The 24,114-nt window shown below is 37.7% G+C and overlaps 1 protein-coding gene across 1 annotated transcript in view; it reads right to left on the reverse strand.

Moving 5' to 3' along the window:
- Window positions 1–23,056, reverse strand: part of rxfp1 (relaxin family peptide receptor 1) — a 181,038-nt gene extending 157,982 nt beyond the window's left edge. The window contains exons 1-2 of the mRNA XM_055159625.1: window positions 23,008–23,056; window positions 21,807–21,944 (exon numbers count right to left, since the gene is read on the reverse strand). Coding sequence (XP_055015600.1) covers window positions 21,807–21,944; window positions 23,008–23,056 — 187 coding nt within the window. The remainder of the gene's footprint in view (window positions 1–21,806; window positions 21,945–23,007) is intronic.
- Between the last annotated feature and the right edge of the window lie 1,058 nt (window positions 23,057–24,114).

Here is a 24,114-nt window from a genome sequence, read left to right on the forward strand (position 1 = left end):
TCAGAGGTGAGCGCGGACTGAGCCGCTGTTTTACATGTGAACAGTGAATGCGGCACTGGTTCTGGTACAAGCCCGGTAGAACATGTGTCATGGAGGGAAAGAGGTGTGTGCGGGGCGGGGCCGCGGACACACCGGAGCAGGCAGGAGGAGCAGTGGAGCAGTGCACACGTGATGTGTTTCAAAGGAATCTTTGTCAGTCTATTAATGTTTTGAATATGTTTAGGCCTATTTACTGTGAATGTGAGCTACAAAAGCATATTGCCAGTTCAGGCTTTACACTTCTATGTTTGATACAAATGTGAATGTGTTTGTTCAGGTGAAGTTGTCAGTGCAGTCGGCCTACACCAGGTGGTGGACTGAAGAAAGAAGACCAGGTCCAGGTCTTATCTCACCATGAGCTGAGCTGGCTCTTCTACACGGATATAAAAGTCCATTGTGCACTGGAGTAAAGTAAAGGTAAACTTGTGATTAAATTAAAGAATTGGCCAAACATGTCAAAAAACATGGAAGACAATGTTCTGTGATTGCAGGAGTAATAATGAACACCATGTTTAATAAAAAATATGTATTTATTTGTTTAGGTGTCACCAGACCAGGTGGACACTGGAGACTGAGGACCTCATCTCTGTAGCTGCCTGCATTCTTCACTAGAAGCCTCCTGCACACTGGACTGGTGAACATGTCATTCATGTACACACTTAGTGGTGGGATGTTGAGGTCATTCTAATAACATTAAGCTCAGTTGTTTTCTGTCACTCCTCTCAGTGTAAATATTAAAGGTGTATTCTAATAATAAAATGTGATTGTTTGTGTTTAGGTCTCCTGGTTTATACTGAGCACTGATCAGTTAAGATCAGGTCACATTCCAGCTCTGTGTCTGAGCTCAACTCACTTCTTCACTGCATCCACTGCACTTCACAGGTGAGCATTTCTGCATGACATTAGAATAATACAGACTGCTGTTACCTCCTTTGATTCCTTTGGTTCCTTTGTGTGCCTAAAGGACTTGAGTGCAGCCCACACAGAGCTGAAGGATCCTCACGTCTCTTCTCTTCAGGCTCTTTATGGACTTTATACATCAGCTCATGTCCAACTGTCAGTTACATGTGTTAAATATTTTGTTACATCTTTTGTTTACGTATTTTAATGTGTATTTGTGGTAACTGTTTTTTTTAAATAAATGTTTGAATGCATTTTAGCTCTGAGTCTGTCTATTCTTATGACAATATATTGATTAGCTGTATTTTTTTTTATTACAGGGAATTACTGGCAACAAAATTGCCAGGTAATACTTGTAAATATGATTTACAGTAATTTACTGAAATTAATACAAAAAACATCTGGCAACAAAATTGCCAGGTAATACTTGTAAATGTGGTTTACAAGGTTTTGCTGTAAGCTGCAGAGCAACTATTTACTGTAAACTTCAAACCAATGAATAACTGTAAAAATTCCCCAACAAAAACCTGTAAAGTGTTCCCAGCTCTTACCTGTAAATACAATTTACAGTAATTTACTGAAATAATACAATAAACACCTGGCAACAAAATTGCCAGGTGTTTATTGTAAAATTTACAGGAAATTTGTTACAGTGTAGTACTGAAATGGATTTGGACTTCAAGAGCATCCATTGAGAGGGAGAATGGTGTAGCTAATGGTTTTCAAATGTGCTTAATTGCGTGAATGTAGAGGCTCTGCTGAGTCAGAGGAGCGGCACAGTTTTATTTGTACCATGAGCAACAGAAGTGCACATTTAAAAGTCCACTGTGCAAATTTTCTCCTACAGTTACTGCTTTGCCTCAAATGTTTCACAGTATGGCATTTAAAGGGCATGTATTACTCAGTTTTCTGATCCATGTTATAATGTTTTCCTCATCAAAAACAAACCTGGAGTTGTATTTTGTTTAACACACAAACCCTGCATATTTAGGCTGAGCTGACACTTGTGATGTCATGTGGTAATACAGGAAGTGCAACTCTGTGTTTTTAAACTCCATGCACCTTCACTAGAATCATTTGGATAATTTCAGCTGTAGAATTTCCAATCAGTACTGATCTTAAGGTAAAAGATTGTTAACTTGAAAACTACCACTTCATGACATCATAAGGTGGAATACAGTATTCTGAGCTTTGGAGATGTCAACTCTAATAATGCTAGGTTACTGAAACTGGATGAATGAAACAAAACAAAACCATTTTTGGGGAGGTTATAACATTAACATTATAACATGTCTTAAGGCTCACAAGAGTCAATTTTGAGTAATATATTTTACTTATCTCCATGGAAACGTGCAGGTGACCCCCCCCCCCCCCCCCCCCAGGTTCCACTGTATACAGCAGTGTAATCAGATTTCCGTTTTTGTTTTTTGTTTTTGTTTTTTTGTTTTTTCATAATTTCATAATTATACACAAAATTCCATCCAAAATCCAAGGACACATTATCTGTATTTTTTTCTGAGCACTGAAAATTCAGGATTACTCAAACACTGAATCGAAACACAACTTGGAGTATGGAGACACAGAGAGAAAGCACCACTAATGACAGCAAAATATTAAACAAAGTTTTTTGTTTTTTTTAAATAAGTGAATGTGTATTTATAATACAGCTACTCCAACTATCCCCCAAGGTTCAAATATGAGCACAAAATAATAACAATATGAGCACAAAATGTTCTTATTACACTGGCACAAGGACACTCCACTCTATATCAACCTCTGGCAGATATAGGCTCTGTGCAGAGCAGCAGGCTCACTGTGACTCAAAACTAATGATAACTTTTATAAAAAGCGTGAACTATAAAATGATCAGCGTATTAAAATTTGAATTAATTAAATTGCACAGTACACGATTGTTTTTATATGTAGCTTCCTTAAATCCTCTAATCTTGGCATTAGTGTTAGCACTGACACACAAACATCTCCCTTTCTAAACACTGACGTGTTATCTGATGAAGTATTTACCTCATTTGTTTAGCCTTTAACATGGTGTCAATAAAATCTTTAAATAATTATTAATTAGAAGTGTTGCCATAAAGAAAGCTTGGTTTAGTAGCATTTAGAGACAAAAGTGGCCAGAATAAGGACCATAGGCACAAGAAGTTCACAAATGTAGAGAGAAATGCCAAAAAATGTCAAGGCTTTTGAATAGATTTTCCATGAATTAAAACGGGCATGCGATTCAAAACATAAGGACCTGTGAAACGCAATGGAATCCCCCTCATAGTTTGTGGTTTGGGCTTATTACAAGTTTGGTACATTCTATTTGTTTTTTGTTTTTTTTTGTTTTTTTTTGTGATGGAGCCAGCAAGAAAAAATATTTTTTCCCCTGTTTGGGAACATTTTGAGCTGATATCTCCTAATATGGTATATAGTAATAATGACATCATTTAATAAACAATATTACTAAATACACAAATTTGACAACCCAACCATTATATCATAATATAAATTCATAATAAAAATAATTAATCATTCATTTGTTCAATATAAATCTTTCCATCAGAACCACAATGATCATGTTGATTGTATTATTATCACTCTGCCTGTTATACATTTTTTGGCCACTTGATGGTGCAGTGGAGCAAATGAAGCACCTTGAAGCATCAGCTCAAGAGTCGAGCAAATGGATGGAACGCTTCAGTGCTTCATTGGGCTTCATCTCGCCATCACTACTTATTGGACATTTTTTGGTCAATGTAAATATCTTTGCACTGTTTTGGGATTTTTTCACTTTGGACACTGGCACAATAAAACTACCTGCACTTGGAAAATTTTATCTTGCCTGAGTTTTAAATACAGCCCTGCCACAGTTATTCATAAAATGCTAATCAATGATAAGCATTTGTGAGTAACATACCTGCCGAACATTATGGCGGTAGTTATTTTGAGCTTTCAGTGTTTAATTCCGATATTATGACTGCCAATAATATCTGCCAGTATCCAGTAACAATTGATAGCAGTGCATTTTTGCATGTAAAAAGGCAAATCCAGGCATAAACAGTGGTTCCAAACTACGCTTCCTCATATGCAGGTTAAGGCCCTCGTAACCCAGATTCTGCTGTGATTGTACTTCCTCTTTCTAAGTAGTTAAAGAACTGACTCAATACCATTTTTTCAATTAGACTAGACTAAGTAACCTAGTAATGGTAATGCTATGAATAGTAACTGCACTCCCTGTGGATGAACCGACCTCTTACTTATGGAATTATGTAATGATGCCTGTAGGGACCCTTGTGACAATCTGGTAATCATACCTGAAACAATATAGGAATCATGATCATTGCTGGTGTGCACTGTAAGGCAATTAACAGATAAGAAAACTACCTTTGTGTTGTGAATTTGCTGACGTCACCAATGCTCTCAGGAGAATGACATATATATCACGGACAATTTCCCTCCTGCAGCTGTTACAGAGGTGAGACGATGGAGAGGCTGAGGAGAAGGGCTGCATCGCTTGGAGCCAAGAGGGTGCTTATGTGCATTATAAAAATACCTTCAGAGAGGATTGTTTTGGTTGAGAGAAATGACAGTCTGTAAGAAGCAATCTGCAGATCCTACTACGTTTATGTTTTACCACATTAAATCCACTCTCTCCAAGCCAGAAGTACTGCATCGAGACATGATATGCTGGGGATTGTTTTGTTCTGGGGCTGTTGTACCAGACAGCTGCTTTTGACACAATGAACCATGAAATTCTTCTTTCTCAGTTGGAGCACTGTGTAGGGATTTGTGGTCCAGCTTTGTTATGGTTCTGATCATACTTCACCTACATTTATGTTGGATTTGGTTATGTTTCCTCCTCGGCCCACTTGGCATATGAAGTTCCCCAAGGATCAATACTTGGGCTTTTGCTTTTTCCTGTTCTATGCTCCCTCTGAGCTCTATCCTGAGGAAACACAGCATGGAAACGTTTTTGATTAATAGAGACAGGTGACAGGAAGTAGGAATTTCTTGGTTGAGGTTACGCTTTTGTAAAATTCAAAAATCGAAAAAATTAAAAAAATAATAATAATACGCAGTTATTTTCTTGGAGGTATTGTACAATTTGATCTGATTAGGGTGGTATTGGAGATTTATCGCACTTAATTGTGGAGGATCTGCCACCTGCTTGTCTCTATGTGGAGTTGGTATTTCTTTGCCTGGAATGTTCCACAGTATGGCATTAAACATTACATTTAAATCCATACTGAAAATGTATAGATTTAAACTTCATATAGATGTTACTGAACCAGCAAATCAATAACATCTGTATGGAGACGAAGCAGAAACATCTGGTGGTTCATCGTCAGCACAGAGCATCTTCTCTTGCGTGGGCTTAATAGTTAGTTTTTTAGCCAACATTAATATCACTGCTCCTGAATCTTGGTTTTTTTTTTTTTTTTACAATATTAAAAAAATCTAAGTATAAAAACAGCATTTAAAAAAATAAATAAAATAAAACAAATTTTCTTCCCATTTTGTCACAGGCTGCATCTGTATCAAAGAGGTAAAATCATGGGATCACATTAGGTAACCATCAGACTCTATGGAGATACATAAGTTTAATGCCATACTGGAACATTTCATGCAAATTAGGGCCTCACCGATATAGATTTTTTGGATCTGATATGATGCAGATAAAAGGGGATTTGGAGCTGTCGATAGCCAGTATAACAGCCAATATATTTCTTCAACTGATTTTAAAACTTAGATTTTACTTTATTGGATTTTAAATTGGGTTTATTTAGGCTAAATTTACTGTTACTGTTACATTTTTTCTTTTTACACTTACATTTAAAGACAGTAGGTAGTCCTAATGGAATTTTTGCATGTCATTCTAGCCTGTAAACAATGTAGTCTAAGTAAAATATCGCTTAATCAATCAATCAAGCTTTATTTCAGACTCCAATGGGTCCATATAGAATATTTTAAAACAAAATCGACACACAATACAAAACAATAATAATGGTCTATAGTCCATATAAGCAGCTCCTCCAGTGCCTCCAGAGTTTGGAAGTAAACCTGACACTACTCTGCTGAGGCATTATTAAAACATTTATAATTTCATTTTGTGAATCCTCAAGGCACTTCAAACATTTGTATACAACAGTTTTGATTTCAGCATTCAATGTAGGTACATTATTGTGCACAAACAGCAAACACTGAGCCTTTAGCAGCTAACGTAAATGTGTGAGCGCTGCAATAATTAAGTATAAGAGTAAATGCTGACTATTCATACCTCTATTCACAGCTCATTTACATATCAATGTGTGTACAGTAACATGTGCACAGCCACTGTAGTCACTTTACAGGAGGCCAATGTAAGAAAACAGGCTGTGGGAGTTTATAGCAGCTAAGTGCTAACCAATGAGAAAGAAAAGTGGCTTCAAAACCGACAAACGCTCACCACTCATACAGGCTCCTCTCAGATCACAAGTCTTCACAAATAAATATCCTTTTAATCCTGACATGTTGACAGCAGCTGTGTGTGTCTGCTGTCTGTGGGACAGTCCTCTCTGCTCAGTACTCGCACTTTGAAAAAAAAACAAGCTGTAGTTTTGTTGCTGGCCTAAACTGCACGGAAATTAACTTTTATTTATAGTCAGTATCTTAGATCAGACACAAGAGCATTTAAAGCCAGCGCCTCAGTGCAGCCACAAAGAGGAGGCTGAGAACCTGTGCATCACGTGATGTGGCTCTGGTGGTGCATTCAGGTGCAGTACGGTGCTATACACACAGACAAATTCTAAATATTGATGCGGCGCCACACTGGGGCATTTATCTGTCTTTAAATTGGGTTAAATGGACAAACAAGGTATAACAAAGTATAACATGCCCACATGGACTATTGGCCCATATCAACTAGATTTACTCCGTTAGCCGATATGTCTCCAAGTGCCCGACCGATATATCGGTCGGACACTAGTGAAAATCAATAGCATGTTCTCTTGAATTTTTTAATAGTTAGTTTTTCAGTCTTCACTATGCCATTGTTCCTGAATCATGATTTTATTTTTTACATAATTAAACAAATAAATTAATTAATTAAAAAAAATTAAAAGTATATAAACAACACAAAATAAAATTCTCCATACTTTATAACACGATGCATGCATGCATATCATAAATCATGCCAAGATCATGTCAGCTAACCATCAAACCACCATTGCTGAAAAGTACAAATGTCACCAGCTGTAGGACACGGCTGACCTTTGAGAGTGAGTTCTTCTTATTCAGGCCAAAAGTGAAAGTAGCCACCACACAGCAGGCTTCCCCAAAATATCTCCTGACCTTTGGAACAATGTTGTATGTTGTACTGCTGTACTCTCTGTGACTTAGCTTCAGCATCCTGGGGTCAGGAGTTCACCACAAAGAGTCCTAACAAGATAGAGACAAGTACTGTAGTAGTCAACTAAAGAAATTCTTGGTCAGCTAAAGACATCCTGCAGATGGATTAGTCAAGTAAAAATACGACAGAGCAAAAGGTCTCAAAAGGATTAAGTACCCAGTCTGTACTCACAAACCTACACTTGCACGATAATAATGTATGTAAAGAATGTGAAGACAAATTAAATTTATGAATTTTGAGTTTAATCTGCGTTTTTACGAAAAATATATAAAAATACCAAATCTTCACTACCTCACTTCTATAAGGTAAAAATGTAATGTAAAAAAATGTATCTCATATCATCAAGTGGAAATATCATCAAGTGGAACTTGTGCCTCCAAATGTCATATCGATTTTCTAGAGCCTAAGTTACTGTGGCAGGATCCTTTAAGAAACTCAGGCTCAGTCGGGATCTGTGTTTTGTGTGGTTTATCGTGCTCTTCCACATTGCAAAAAGGTACAAAATGTGCATGAAAATTATTTATAGTTGTAGTTCTTTCTTAAAAATATCCAATTTAGAGTAAAAAAAAAAAAAGTCAGTCACACTCTTTCCACTCAGCGCAAGTTACCTCCATTGTAACCTGGACAATACTGACTGCAGAGCTCCAGAGAGCACCTACTGTATACCCCTGTTTGCCCCTCCCACATTAGATAACATTCATTGAAAACATTATAATGTATTATATATACATTACATATAATACAGTAATGCAAAATCAATGAGTCACATACAGCACTTCAAATACACAGAGAATACTTGCTCACACGAATTATTCGTGGATCACATGACCACCAGAACCCACAAAACTGGAGGATTTGTCTGGGTTTAGTGTGATCTGGAGAGGTTATGGAAAATGAAGTTGAGGTGATAAAGAAATGGACATGTGCGTAAATATGCAAAAAGAAACTTGTAGATCCTACCATGTTTTACCATGTTAAATCCACTCTCCCCAAACCAGAAGTACTGCATCATGATATGATATGCTGGGGATTCTTTTGTTCTGGTGCTGTTGGACCTGTCAGCTTGGAGCACTGTGAAGGGATTTGTGGTCCAGTTCTGTTAAGGTTCCCATCATTCCTCACCCACCTTTATGTTGAATTGGGTTGTTATGTTTCCGCCTCAGGCTACTTGTCATATGGAGTTGCACAAAGATCAATACTTGGGCTTTGGCTTTTTCCCATTCTCCGCGCTCTACCCTCAGGAAACATGGCATGACATTCCACTGTAATGATGACGACAGCCAAATCAATTCACTGGTAAAGAAACATCAATCCACTATTGGACCATGTAAGTGACATATAATCTTTTTGCACCTTAATGAGAAAAGATCTTATCTTTTTTTTTGTTTTTTTTCTCCTTTTTTCTCAACTACTCCTCTGTGGACCCAGGTTCTCTGAGACCTTTTGTTAAGTCAGTTGTGTCAAAGCCTTTCCCTGAAATAGGGGGGAGCTTACAGAATTGCATTACTTAAAGATGTAACTTTTTGGTTGGTGGTTCATCACCAAGCTGGATTCATCAGCTGATTTCACTTTGTGGAAACTGTCTGACCTGAACCGGCATTAGGATTCGTTTGCTCAACAGTAGGTGGGTAATTTTTTTATTTAACCAATCGCTGCTTTGGTTGTGACGTATGTAATGCTCCACTAACAGGGCTAACCGGTATATTAAGCTTTTCCCAAATCCCCAAGGAAGAAGGGCAATAAAGTCTTTCCCCTTCATGAAATTCACCAAACATTCCCTTTGTTCCGGCTTTAAATCCTCGATCTCGGGAATCATTGCCAACACAGAATGTATGTCGTTGTCTACATCCATCTCGACCGCTTTGTTTACTGTTGTGCTGTACCACAAAAGGGACCCAGACAGGCGCTTGAGTTTGACGTCATGGCTTCACAGCTCTTCGCTGATTGGCCCAGTGCACCGACAAATTCCGGGGTTCCTGCAAACCGTCTAGTGCTTTGGTGCTCAATACGTCAATTGCGATCTACCAGTCAATCGCCAAGGTCGTGTGGGTAGATCGCCGTGTCTCGTCTCGGACTTGCATTTGGACTCGGTCTTGTCTCTCACTCGAGCTCTGACACTCAACAAGTGCGATCATATTTCATTACGGCCGCTGCTGTTGGTAATAAACTTGTACCAGGGTGCAGGAGCGTGTGGGGCATCTCAGGGCAGCCTGTGCGCTCATTTGAAACCCGCGGAGACTCTATCACAAACACACACGCTCCCTATGCACGGCTCGTCTGCAACAGCGTGTGCCCTCGTGTACCAGCGTGCATCACAGGGCAGGTTAAACTTCCTAAACATCCTACCTGTCCATCTGCCTCACGTCAGCACGCCGCCCCTCGCCTTTTTCACTCTCTCGCTCCTTCCTGCGTACAGCAAAAACAAGCTCCTTCCACAGTGCGCGCTGATTAGAAGAGCAAGACGAAACGTGAAGCAAAAACGAGTCTAAATTTATGTTACAGTGTTGGCACAAAGCAGGTCTACAGCACAGAGCAGACCTACAGAACAGACCTACTGCCACATTTGGCTGAAGTTTGCCTAACGAAAGTGCACAAATGCATCTGTGTTTGTCACAATGTGCATTTGGTTTGGTAAATGTGCAGAGGCTGGTAAATATCACTGCAAAACCAGAAAAGAATGCAACTCCAGTCTTCCTTCACTTTTTTCACAGTTTTGTGTAAAGTGCCAGAGGAAGTTCTCTTAAAGAAGGGGTTCTCAAACTGTGGGTGAGGGTCCAAAAAAAGGGCCACAGAGTGTTTCAGTGCAGTTTGCTTGGCTTTGTATTAGGTAGATCTTTATGACTTGGTCATTTTGTAAGTAGCTCGCATGCTGAAAAAGTGTGAGCACCCCTGGTCTAGTGTATTCTGATTCCTGACCTAGTCACTGGAGACAAATGAAATTGAGCGGAGGCAGTAGGTGGCACCAGCCTGGCTATTCGTCACCTTCTTGCTTCTATGGATATGCCATTGCTCTGCCTGGAATGTTCCACAGTATGGCATCAAACAGCTCTACTTTACATTTATTAAATTGTAGGTGATTTTGTAGGTCAAAAATACCTAGAAAAACAGGCATTCTGACTGTGAGCAGGGTCACCTCTCCACACATCTAACCTGTAACTGAAACGTTCCAGACAAAGCAATCACACCTCCATGGAGAAAAGCATTTGACGACATTCCACCAGAAAAGTTGAAACAATGCACCAAATATCTTAAATCAAATGAGTTAAAATCACTAATTACTACAAAGCAATGCAATGCAAGTTTACACGTTTATGTGTGTAAGATCTTTCACATTTTTGCCCTAATAATACTTTTTCTCAGTGGCTGTCTTATCTCTTTGTGGCATTGTGACAAAACATTTTCAGAGCCCAACCAAGCGTCTAACCATGCTGATCCAACAATGTCTTACAATGTCTCATATAGTTCTCCAAGTAACTCCTCCCCCTGTGTCCACCCAGTTCTCTGGGTCATTAGTAAAGCCAGTTGTCACCAAACTTAGGCATCGTACATGTGAACAGTAGTGTTGTGGGGTTCTTCAAATTGCAATATCTCTGTTCTTTGAAAATGTTCTCACCCGAAGGCGTTATTAGACAGGACAGTTGTAGCGTGAAATAACGAAAGAGAAATTGCAACTTCATTTCAAGCCTTTCATGGAACTTTTAAATCTGTATTCCAAAAGCACACCAACACTGTACACATGCTACACAGTCTCCCAAATCCAACTTGCATTATTTAAGGTGCTGTACCTAATTTTTACCATCTTAAAAATGTAACTAATTCATTTTAAACAGTTTGCAGTGGTTATTTTTTGCAAGTTATTCTTCACTTATCTAAGCATCCTAGTTATTCACAGTAATGAGTTTATAAGTGCATTTCACAAACTGTTTTGCCATCACAGTAAATCTAACAACAACTAGCATGGTGACAATGCACTTCCTGCCTACCGGACAATAAAACACTTTACAATTACATGTAGCCAGCACTCAGCAGACATACTGTACTCTATTATACATGCTTTACTGGGGCAACAAAATTTGCTCAACTACATGAAAAAAAAAACACTTTAATATTTCTCAGTTTCAGAAAGCTCTGGAATGGCAGCTGCAAAAAACATTGTAGGCAGCTGTTGCTCCTTCTATTATGGTGCAAAATAAATGTGAATGAGATTAATTCTAATCCGGAAGTAATTTGAGAATAGATAGCGCTAGTCTGTGCCCACACATACGGTCACTTGGCAAAAAAAAATGCTTTTTGGTATCAAGCCATAGTCATCATTGGATCGTAATTCATTTTGCTGGCATGAAAGATATTCAATCACGTATTATGAAAATCATAATTACATTTTGGAGAGAAATCAGAATCAGAATACCAGTTGGGTACCATAGAATAATATACTGTATGGATATATTCAACAAATTGGAAGGATAGGAATAAATATTACACAGGCTTTAACAATGCCAAAGAAATTGCTTAACTTCTCCAAATATATATATATATATATATATATATATATATATATATAAGAATACCATATTACAGTGTTTCCCGCAGCGCTTTATAGTGAAGGTGGCTGCCATGAGTATGTTCCTTCGACCCACGTGAATCCTTGCATGGAATCTCCGCGCATCTTCCTACGTGAGCCTTTATAAATGAGGCCCCAGAACAAGGCCACTCTGAAGACTGTAATAATGAAAATGAATAATTTACAAATACTGAATTGCAAATAAACTGAATAGACTGATTGCCAGAGTCAGACCATTTCTCTCTCAAACCAGTGCAGAGACTTTAATACATGCTTTTATCACAAACCGTGTTGATTACTGTAATGCTCTCTTTTACAGCTCCATTGCAGCTCCTTCAAAACTCTGCAGGACGGCTGCTGACGAGGACCAGGAAGAGAGAGCACATCACCCCAATACTGAAGTCTCTGCACTGGCTTCCTGTGAGCTTCAGGATAGATTTTAAAGTTCTTTTATTGGTTTATAAAGCTCTTAATGGTCTTAGTCCTATTTATTTATCTGATCTGCTTTTATCATATGAGCCCTCTCGGACTCTCAGATCCTCAGGTAGTCTTCTTTTAACTGTCCCAAGAGTTCAAACTAAAACTCACAGTGAGGCATCATTCAGCTTTTACGGCCCCCGTTTGTGGAACAGTCTAAATGAGGATCTGAGGTCCGCTGCGAGTGTTCATATTTTTAAAAATAAACTCAAAACGTAATTTAGCTTTTAACTGAAACTTTTACTTGTTTTATCATTATAATAATAATAATTATTATTATTATTTTTTGCTTTTAATTAAATTACCATTAATATTTTATTTAGTTTCCATCTGTTTTTAGCTCTCCATTTATATATTTACTATAACCTTTAGGAGCTTTATGTTTATGTTTTATTGTTGTATATATGCATGAAATAATGGGGTGGGGGGGTTGCTGTTATTTTTAATATTGTAATTTTTTCTGTTGTATGTGAAGCACTTTGTGCTACATTTCAAACGTATGAAAAGTGCTATACAAATAAAGTTTGATTGATTAAGTTACGCACTAAATCAGAGCTTGACCAGTCTGCTTATCTCTTTTTCTATCTGGGCCTGTTCCTTTCTCACCACACTGGACTGAATATATTATACACACGATTTCAGGGACATGCAGAGCTATTCTTGGCTCACTGAATCACGAAATATTTATAGTGGGAACTTTTTTTTTTGTTTTATCAGAACATGTCATGTTGAATAAAGCCATTTCTCCATCGGCTTCTTATTGTGGTTTTTGGTGACAAAACGTTTATACCAGATGCCCTTCCTGCCTACTTACTAGTGCTTTAAAGGAACCAAATAAATGGAGAAACTTAAAACTTGAGAATGTAATTTCCTATGTTCAGATATTTTGTTTCCAAACTGCAAATGCTTTGAAATAAGAATTGAAATGAAAGAAGAAAAAAGGCTCTTGCGTTGCCTATTCCCATCCTTAATTTCAACTGTCAGGGATCATGGAGAGCTTTACCAGATTCTTTTATGTAATTAAGTGACAGTGTCTTGATCTAATACAAAGACAGTGTAAAAGCAGTTCTTAGTGTCAAAATGACACCACTGTGTGCATCTTATTATAAAGTGTTGTATCCTCAGAGGAACCAGTAACACTGTTAAAGGGGCAGGAATTTTGGAGATAGGGTCTCATTTCGTAGTTTCGTAGACATGCGCAAACACTTTTTTAAATATTCCATCCAGTCCTTGTATTTGCAGAGGTCGCTGGTGCTAGACTAGTGCATGTCAATGGCCATAGTTATCCTGCCACTAAAAACAGTTTTACCCACTCCACATAGAGGTGGGGATTTACAAGTCGTGACTTGGACTCGACAGGTAAAAACGTATTCGTGTCTTGGAAATTATTCTCCCGACGTGAAATAGAAAAGAAAATAACAAATATAAAATTGCCTACAACTTAAATGTCACTGGTGAAAACAACCTGCATAGGCTCATGATGTCTGCACTACTGTCCTATAGTGACCTGCCACATGAGGGGACACGCACACAAACACACACAAACACACACACACACACAAACACACACAAACACACACAAACACAAACACACACCTTCATCATAAAACCATCATTAACCTGAGAAAACTATAAACCAGGCAGGGTTTGTGAACTAAACCAGGTTAAACCTGTGAACTGAAACAAAACTAAAACAACTAAACCAGGGTAGGTTTTCGATGAGGAAATAACATTATAACCATAGATAAGAAAATAGCAAAATATGGGCCCTTTAAATAAGAGGTAACAAAAAGTTTTTAAAAAGCCTAGAGCAGCTTTAAGAGGAAAAACAAACATCAACAAAAATATCTTTTCTCGTAGCTGTAAGGTAAGGTAGAATGTTTAGGTCACTGTGTGAATCTCAAGTATCTGCTATAAATAAAAGAAAAGGATGCACAGTAAGTCGCAGTGTATATTATTGATGGCTCTTCCTCTTGGCTAGAGTAACAAACCATTATACACAGTCAAACCCATGATGTTTATATTAATAATAATAATACCTTGGACTTACTGATAGCGACTTTCAAGATACAAGCATTTCCTGGAGACTGAACCTACTCTTAACCATCGTTACTAGATGCCTGACCTTATCCCAAACGTAAAAATGTAGTTCTGTGAGCTTTGAGGAAGGTATGTTTTGGATGAGGAAACAATATTTTAACATCAATCATATGGTTTTCATGTTTATCTAATAATGAATTGGTTTGGTGGGATAGTACCTGTGGGAAATATCAGTTTTACGTCAGTCAAAATAAATGTGTCAAAAGGACAAAAATACAGGAAGTAGTGCTCAGTCCTGAAAAAAATCAAATACTTTTATACTAATGTAATCAACATGCAAAATTCCATCCAAAATGCAGGACCAATTAATGCACAAGGAAGGACTTTTTCTGGCACTTTAAACATTCATTTAACACAAGTGTAGTCTAACATGCACTTTAACTTTTTTACTTTTTTTAATTTAACCAGTCACTGCTATGTGGTCATGACATTTGTAATGCATCACTAACGGGGCTAACTGGTATATTAAGCTTTTCCCAAATCTCGTAGAAAGAAGGGCAATAACGTCTTTCCCCTTGATGAAATTCACCAAACATTCTCTTTTTTCCGACTTTAAATCCTCGATCTCGGGAATTGTTGCCAACACAGAATGTATGGCTTCCTCTAAATCCATCTCGACTGCTTTCTTTTCTGTTGTGCTGTACCACACGCACATCTCTTCGCTGATTGGCCAGTGCGCGGTCTACAACTTCTAGGGTTCTTGCAAACCGTCTAGTGTTTTCCGATTCCTGACCTAGTCACTGGAGAGAAATTAAATTGAGCGGAGGCACTAGGTGGCACCAGCCTGGCTATCCTCCACCTGCTTGTGTTCATGGAAATGTTATTGCTTTGTCTAGAATGTCCCACAGTATGGCATTACACTTATCTTTTTCCATGGAGACACAGTGCCTCCAGCCCAAGATACAGGTCAGATCTGTGGAGAGGTGAGCTCACTCACTGTGGGGAAGCATGTATTTTAAAGTAAAATTGAACTGATAATTGAGTAAATACAACATAAATGAGTTTGAGATCTCCATAGCGACAAGCTTGTGGGAGGATACACTGTGTGCCTTTAAACCATGTTGATAATCTCATAATCAGGGATGTAACGATATCCAAATCTGTCAGTATGATATTATCACGATATGCATCTCACAGGACAATATTTATTGCGATATTTTGGAGAGGCTGATATAATTGTAGATAAAACACTTTTTTGCTGTTAAAATACACTGACAAGATTTTGGTGTGAATTATTACTGTCATAATCCCTTGTCTGCGCTGAAATGAATCATGGGATATGTAGTTCCCAATGTTTATAAGCTATTGCTACTATAAAGCCATGCATTTAAGCAAAGAAATTTGTAATTCAATATATTGTGACAGGCCACGATATTATTGTGAGACTTTTGACAACACGATATCACAATATTTCAGTTACTGTTACATCCCTACTAATAATTAATCTAATAATGAATGAACACCTATTTCTTCCCTGTGTGAGTGTGCATGGAGATTTCGGTCTTCACAGTGTTGACAATACCTGCCCACACATGCTACAGTCATAAAGTGGGTGAAGGTTCTTGCCCAAGGAAACAGAATTCCATTGCGCAACAAAGTTCAGTGTCTTCTCTATCAGCACAAAGAAACACAAATGACTTCAAAATTACCTAAGATGAACGTGGCGCCCCCATCATTCCCCCATTTGTGGAATTTCAGTTTTGATATTTCTTTGTCTGTTGAGTTATATAAACCCCTGCCCTCCATTTGAAACTCAGACCACATCACAACACTCTAAAATCACTATGGTTTAACTTTAGGCTGGGAAAGGTCAAAATTCTATGGTAGAAGTTGCGGTTCAAAGATATTCACTCTTGTAAGATTTAAGCCATGTTAGAACATTGTTACCTCATCAAAAACAAACCTCAAACTGTGTTTTGTTTCATTAACAAATCTTTAATCCTTTATTATTAATCTGTCTACATTTCCAAAGCTCAAAATTCTCCGTACCTCCTTGCGATGTTATGAAGCGGTAGTTTTAAAGGATAGAGATTGGCAATTCCTGAAATTATCGAAATGATCCTAGTGAGGGTGTATGGAGTTTAAACGCAAGATCAACACAATGATCGAGAGTGTTTCCTGTTTGAGAGAAGAACTCAGCCTAAATATGCAAGATTGATGTGTTAAATGGGTGAATGAAACGAAACACAAATTCGGGTATGTTAGATTTTTAAGGCATAAGATTTATAAAGCAAGTTTGTGGAACCAATCACAACACAATCAACAATTAAAGCGCCTATAGTACATTATTTCCTGATCTATGTTATAATGTTTCCTCATCAAAAACACGTTTAACACATAAATCCTGCATATTTAGACTGGGTTCTTTTCTCACTTTGTTCCAGGAATACAGAAAGTGCTCTGCTGTATTTTTAAACTCCATGCACCTTCACTAGAATTATTTGGATAATTTCAGCCCTGGAACTGTCTGTCTCTACTGAACAAAAAATAAAAAGTAGCTGTTAAGATGAAGAGCATTGCTTCATGCCATCACAAGGTAGAACAGAGCATTTTGAGCTTTGGAGCTAGAGACAGACTAATAATGGAAGGTTTCTCAAACAAAACACAACTCTGGATATGTTTTTGAGGATGTAACAGCATTATAACATCGCTTAGAGCTTACAAGTTTGCATAATATAGGACTTTTAATGATCACATTCAGAATTTGTGGATCATAACTTACTATGTTTCTTCCAAAAACTATAAATCTGCCATATGCCATCACCATCAAACATGTAGCACATGAACACAATCTATAGAACTGAGAGTGCTGTGAATGGCCGGTAATGTACATGTTTAAAGAATACTTTGAATATCAGTCAGGTTGTCCTTGAGCAAGATGGATGTAGGTTGTCCATGCACAAAAGGGGGCACATGTGACGGAATGCCTGTCCATTTCAATAAGAATTCAACATAGATAATTGGCAAAATGTCACGTTTTAATGTCAAAAAGTGGCATAATTGCTGGTTTGTACCAAGCAGAAATTATCCATCTGAACCCTTTTACAAAAGTGTAGTCATGCTTAAGATATCACCTTCTCAAAGTGGTGATCAGGCTGACAGAAAGGAGACATTTGGAATAGTTTTATTGTCACCAACAACATATTCACAGTGTTTTCTGCAAAGGAAACTATATGATTTTTATTTTAAATTTCATAAACATGGCCAAACTGTGACCCCAGATATGAAGTAGGCATGTTCAAATCAAATATAGCTTTTACTGATAACAGTTTTAATGTTTTAATTACATATTCTTAGTTGTAAAAACATTAGACATGATGTCATATTTCTGTTTTTAAAGTCAGATCTTCACAGAATTTGCTCTGACCATTTCATCTTTTGGAAATGTTATTGCTTTGCCTTAAATGTTTTAACATGTATTGTCTTTTATACTTTTAGAAATGTATACTAATAAACTAATAAGAGTGTGGTTGCAGCGATAGCAACTTTACATTAAGTCTGTATTCAAAACCACAAATTGAATTGCAAATCATTTTTTTTAGATTATGTCCCCTGCAAAATGTGGGATTCTTGTATTGGATTAGGCTGTGGTTAGTCTTCTCTCAAATCTAATGCTCCTAGAGATGTTTACATCATGCACTCTGAAGAGAATGCTACTTGACAAGACTGAAGTCATAGTCTTTGGTCCACAAAAACAAAGGGACAGTGTCAGCAGTCACCTCCAGTCTCTCTCTCTAAAACCTTCAAATCAGGCAAGAAATCTCGGGGTAATAATGGACTCAGACTTGAACTTTAACAGCCACATCAAATCAATAACATCTGCAGCCTTTTACCATCTAAAAAACATAGCAAAAATCAAAGGTTTACTGTCTAAATCAGACTTGGAGAAACTTATCCATGCGTTTGTCTCCAGTAGGTTAGATACTGTAATGTTCTGCTCACTGGTCTCTCCAAACGAGCTGTGAGACAACTGCAGAACATCCAGAACATCCAGAACATCCAGAACGCTGCAGCTCGGGTCCTTACTCGAACTAGGAAGTACGAGCACATAAGTCCTGTGCTCAGGTCTCTGCACTGGCTTCCTGTGCCTCAGAGAATAGACTTTAAAGCAGCTCTGCTTGTGTACAAGTCTCTCCATGGCCGAGCACCAAAGTACATCTGTGACATGTTAGTGTCATATGAACCATCTCGCACTCTGAGGACCTCAGGGACCGGCCTCCTGCTGGTGCCCAGAATCACGACTAAACAAGGGGAGTCAGCGTTTCAGGTTCATGCAGCTAAAACCTGGAACAGTCTTCCTGAACATGTGAGACCGACTCTTCTGTGACGCTGTTTAAATCCAGGCTCAAAACATTTCTGTTTAACTGTGCATATAACTGAAAGGTTTTCATTCCGCATTCTTCTCTCCAATTCATGTCTCTCTTTTTTAATTTAAATCTTCATGATTATTTATGTTTTGATTTGTTTTTATTATGATTTTAATGTATTTCTTATTCTGTAAAGCACTTTGAATTACTTTGTGTACGAATTGTGCTATACAAATAAACTTGCCTTGCCTACTTTTTATAAATAAATCACAAATATAACTGCAATCAAAATACTTGTGAGCAAAGAACCACAGTCTGAATATCCTTCTGTGTGCCAGTTTTACACTTATGAATGTGGAGTAGGGATGGGCATTCAATGAAATTTTCTTAATCGATCGTCGGAAGAATTAACGATCGATTATCGATTAATCATTCATGTTTTTATATTAAAATGATCATTATTATTACTATCTGCACTACTAATCTGCATAAATAAATTCAACTTTACGACATATAAACCATAATGACTCTAGAGCCACATCAGCCCGTTTATTATAATGTGTTTAATTCAGTTTGCGTAACTCTCACAGAAACGAAACTTAAAACTGCATCACTAATTTGCATAAACTCAGCGAAGATAAAAACTACAGCTCTTGTGTCACTGATGCGGTTCAACTTCTGTCAGATTAAAAGACATGACTCAGTGGAATACAGGTTAGTGTGACCATATTTGCGTTTGTCAAAACCAGGACAGGAGGTGGGGACTCGTCATCGACATTGTGCTACTTTCACCTGGCAAAACTTTTTCCCACTGGACACAGAAACATATGTGCTGCTTTGTACACTGTGCACATGGCCTCACACTTGTCCCGAACACAACGAAAAGCGTGGAATTTCTTGTACAAGTCATAGTTAAATACGTATATGCACTTCGCTACGTTGAAGACTGACCTACTGTTTGTGTCTGCTCACTCCTTCTGAGTGCAGAGAGCGACATGTACGAAGCCCCGTTTGGTCACACTACGCACAGCAACCTACATTCGGTTTGTCGATTAAAATGAACGTAATCGATGAAATTCTTAATGATCAATTATCGATTAATCGACTAATCATGCCCATCCCTAATGTGGAGTGCACCTTGAAAGCAGCCTGCCATGTATAACTCCTCCCCTATTATACTGCAATTTGTATTTCAGCTTCTATTGTGTTGTTTTGTATTCTATTGTATCCACACCTGATCAAATCACTGGTGTTAGATGCATGCTCACTGAAAGTAGACAGGAATAATATAGACCTGTTTTGTTGGGCAGTGCTCAGCAACTGTATAATATATGCAGCTGTGATATCCTGAGCTTAAACTTTATTGTAAACCCTTTTTCTAAGGCTTGGGGACATCTCAAAAGACAACATAATTTTCTTCCTCATACTGAATGCAGCACAGAATTTGAATCATTGTGATCTAAAGCTAGCATATGTGATTAGACTTGGATTCTCACACATATATAGATAGTACCTACATTACTTCTGTTTGATAGGGTAGGGGGTAGCATTAACTTACCAACAGTATTATAATATGGTTGAATTTCTTTCCTCCAAAACCTGATCTTTGCTCCAAACCACATGCTTTTACTTAGAGAAGATTGCCTGTGGACCTTCCAATTAAAGACCAAGCGTCATGGATAATTAGAAATGACTAAATCTCAATTTCAATTTGAGAAACTGCACAGTCCTCACACCATAGTCACAACTACATGCCTCGTTGTATCTGCCACTTTTGGGGACTTTGGGGAATGATTTAGCTGTGCCAAAGGAATATCTAAGAGGCTACACAAGCTGCTGAAAGAATTATTATTGGGGGACTAAGTAATAAGGCCTGGGACACAGGGCCTTTTGGGAGTTTTTTTTTTTTGCCTTGTTTGGGGGGCAGGGGTTCTCAGCAGTATTGAAGCAAATTAAAATGGGCACAATTGTCTTTTAGGCTGTACGTAGGGGGAGAGTGTTACACACACATACAATATATCCTACTTTATCCCATTCAAAATACATTTTGTCAATAACCATCAACACTAGAGCTGGGTATCATTAAAAAGTGACACATACTTCGATACATAGGTCATGATAGCGTATCTCAGTACAGTTAGTTTTTGATTCAATATGATATATTTTAAATCTATTCTATGGGGTTCAAATAAAAAAATAATGGATAAATCATGGCTGTGATATTAAAAGTCTTTGTTAAACCACTTCTTGTGCAAAGTTAATATGAAACATGCCCATTTTAATAATCAAAACAGTGTGTTGCATAAACGAGTTTCCTTCCTCTAAACAAGTAATAAAACTGTAGTAATATAATAAAATAATTTAATAAAATATACAAAAAAGTACTGTTGTCAATATATCAATACATCAGCCCATGATTAAACAATACAGTATATTGATATTTCAATATGTTTGCACACCACTAATCAACACAGTATCACTGACCCCAGGCTCAGATGGCACAGTGCTGGTTCAGTGGCTGGAAGTGTTCTGGAAAAGTAATAAGGAAATAAGGAAATGAGTGGAGGTGCTGCAGAGCTCCGGGTTCTTCCCTTTTCCCTAATAAATGGTTAGTTATCAGGGGAACTCATGATGTCGTGTGTACAGCTTCAAAGGCAGTGACACAACAGCACAGAAGAGCCCTGCTCTAACTGTCAAACCGCAAAAATAAAATAAAATCAATCCGACACTGAAGCCTGGAGCTGGACTGAGTGCATCTCTAAAACTCAAAATGCTCTTTTCCACCTTGTGGTGTCATTAAGCAATGGATTTCAAGTTATCAGGTACTTTTTACCTTTAGTTCAGAAGAGATTGAACATTTCAGCTCTGAAATAATACAAATTATTCTAACAAATGGAGTGAAATATATATATAATATAATATAATAAAAACACAGTGGAGCACTAAAAAGATTCACTCTGTAATATCAGGTAGCCCTCCTTGTTGTATGCACAGTAACACAGTAGCACAGATTCCGAGTGTCCCAGCTCCTCACCACAGTTCTCCTCGTCCGCTTGGTTCCCACAGTCGTCGATGCCGTTACAGTGCAGAACCTGGGGCAGACACACGCTCAGGTTTCCACATGGGAAGGTCCCCAGAGGACACAGCACCTTCTCCTCTGTCAGGTTGAGTGCTGTGGACACAACAACACAACACAGGGTGTTGTAAGAGGCCTGTGAATATGAGAGTAGATTTGCATTCATGTGTCATCAGTGCCTAATTTAAAGTGAAGCTGAAGGACAGACAAAATTGGTATGGCGTAATTTGCAGTTTGAATGGAGATTCCTTGATGTGCTTGGTTAGGTATATAGTTAATACCTGGGGATGAGCAATATATAGATTCCAGTATCGGTATCGGTATTGGCTGATATCAATATTTAATACCAATATTCAGTGCCCTATTGCCCTGTTCTCTGTGCCGTTGGGTCATGTCTTTTTAAACAGACTGATAAATAACAGTGGAAACAGCACAGCATTATATGGTTGTATGTTTATACCAACATGTAACACATTATTTTATATTCCAGATAAATAATATATATATATATATATATATATATATATATATATATATATATATATATATATATATATATATATATATATATATATATATATATATATATATTGGATGGCAATCATCATCACCCGACTGAAACCCGACAGAACACCTCTGGGACATTATGTTTTGGTCCATCAGACAACATGCATATAAGCACATGGGGGCCACACATAATACTGAGAAGCATTTTGAGTTGTAGAAAATAATTTGGCAAAATGGACTAGCCTTCCACATCATTATTTCACTTTGATTTTCAGGGTGTCCATAAAATTAAGCCCTCTGTATGCTGACTTTTTTTTTTTCCATTAAAAGCATCCTTTTGTTCCTCAGACATTGCCCTGTCCATATTTGTATAGATATCCAGCATATTTTTTCACACTGAGATCTGATGTGTTCTCAAAGTGTTCCTTTAATTTTTTTGAGCAACATATGTTAAATGTTTCAATGTAGAAAATGCATTATTTACAAACAGTGGAAAACACTACCCATGGGACTTTTAGATGCACAGTTACAACTATTTATAAAAGTGACCCTAAATAAAGTAAGGCAAGGTGAGATCGAATTAAATCAGGCCATTTGTCTTGGGCTTTGCGATGTCATGATTATTGAAGATTGAGTGATGTGATATCTGTACCTGTCAAAAACCTGCCTGCCACATTTTGGACAAGCTGCGGATGAGTCATACTTCGCACATATTGTATGTGTCAGTTCATAGGGTGAGTAAACCCATGGTTCAGTCATTCTGTGCTCAGTGAGGTCATGAGTTCAAACCTGTAGCATATTATTTTTAGGGTGCGTTCAGTTGTTCTGGTTTAGTTCTAATTTTATGTAGGATTAGTTCCAAATTCAGTCCCAATGAAAAATCCAAATGAAAGCATCTGATTCTTAGTCCAATAATTTATTTTAATACAGTATTTCAGGTGTGTGAGAGTAAAACAGCCCTCTTGTCCCGGATTATAGTACCATGGGCAAATTTCCATCTTTCAATTGACAGCAACGGTGTTTGTTGACCACTCTGAGGAAGAAGTGAGCAGTTGAAACTGTCAAGTATGAAAACAATCTAAACTTTGGTCTGAAAAAGAATCTAGAGTAATATAGCATCTGATTCTTCTTTTTGATTTCTTGTTGTTAGGGTGCATTCATGCTTTTGGTCCTGGTTTCAACCCATCTTAATTCTGATGGAAACTTGGTTTGGTCCTGTTCTAGGCCTGGTATAGACTAGTTTGGGTTTAGTTCAGGATGAAGTCCTAATTTAGTGGCAATTATATTGAGGCGTTTGTGCAAGTGTGAACACACAAACTCCAGCAAAAGTTCAACACAGCTAGCTGTCAATACACTTTAAATAAAAGCAAAAAGGCACCAGCGTGTTGCCAAGAGAAGAAATGGGTGGGACTAGTGATGGTTTCTGCCTAAGAATTAAGAAGTATTTATTGAATTATAGGTGGATTTATTACAGGGGTGGGAGATGCACCAAAAATAATTCAAATTTTCTTAGAGCCAGTCCATGATTTTGATTTATTTTGCCTTGGAGAGGTCACTAAAGTCATCAGATTCTTAAAAAAAAAAAATCATACTATATTGCAATTGATGATAGATCCACCTGTCACTCACACTGGGAATTTCTGAGGGTGACCAATAGGAGATGTAGGCAAGGAAAATGCCTTTTTTTGGGGCATACAGCTGCTTTCTTGGAAAAAAATGTGAATCACGATATGCTGATTTTACCAGTGTATAATAATGT

Source organism: Boleophthalmus pectinirostris, unplaced genomic scaffold, assembly GCF_026225935.1.
Source record: "Boleophthalmus pectinirostris isolate CB_2022bp ecotype Guang Dong unplaced genomic scaffold, ASM2622593v1 HiC_scaffold_23, whole genome shotgun sequence".
Taxonomy (NCBI): Eukaryota; Metazoa; Chordata; class Actinopteri; order Gobiiformes; family Gobiidae; genus Boleophthalmus; species Boleophthalmus pectinirostris.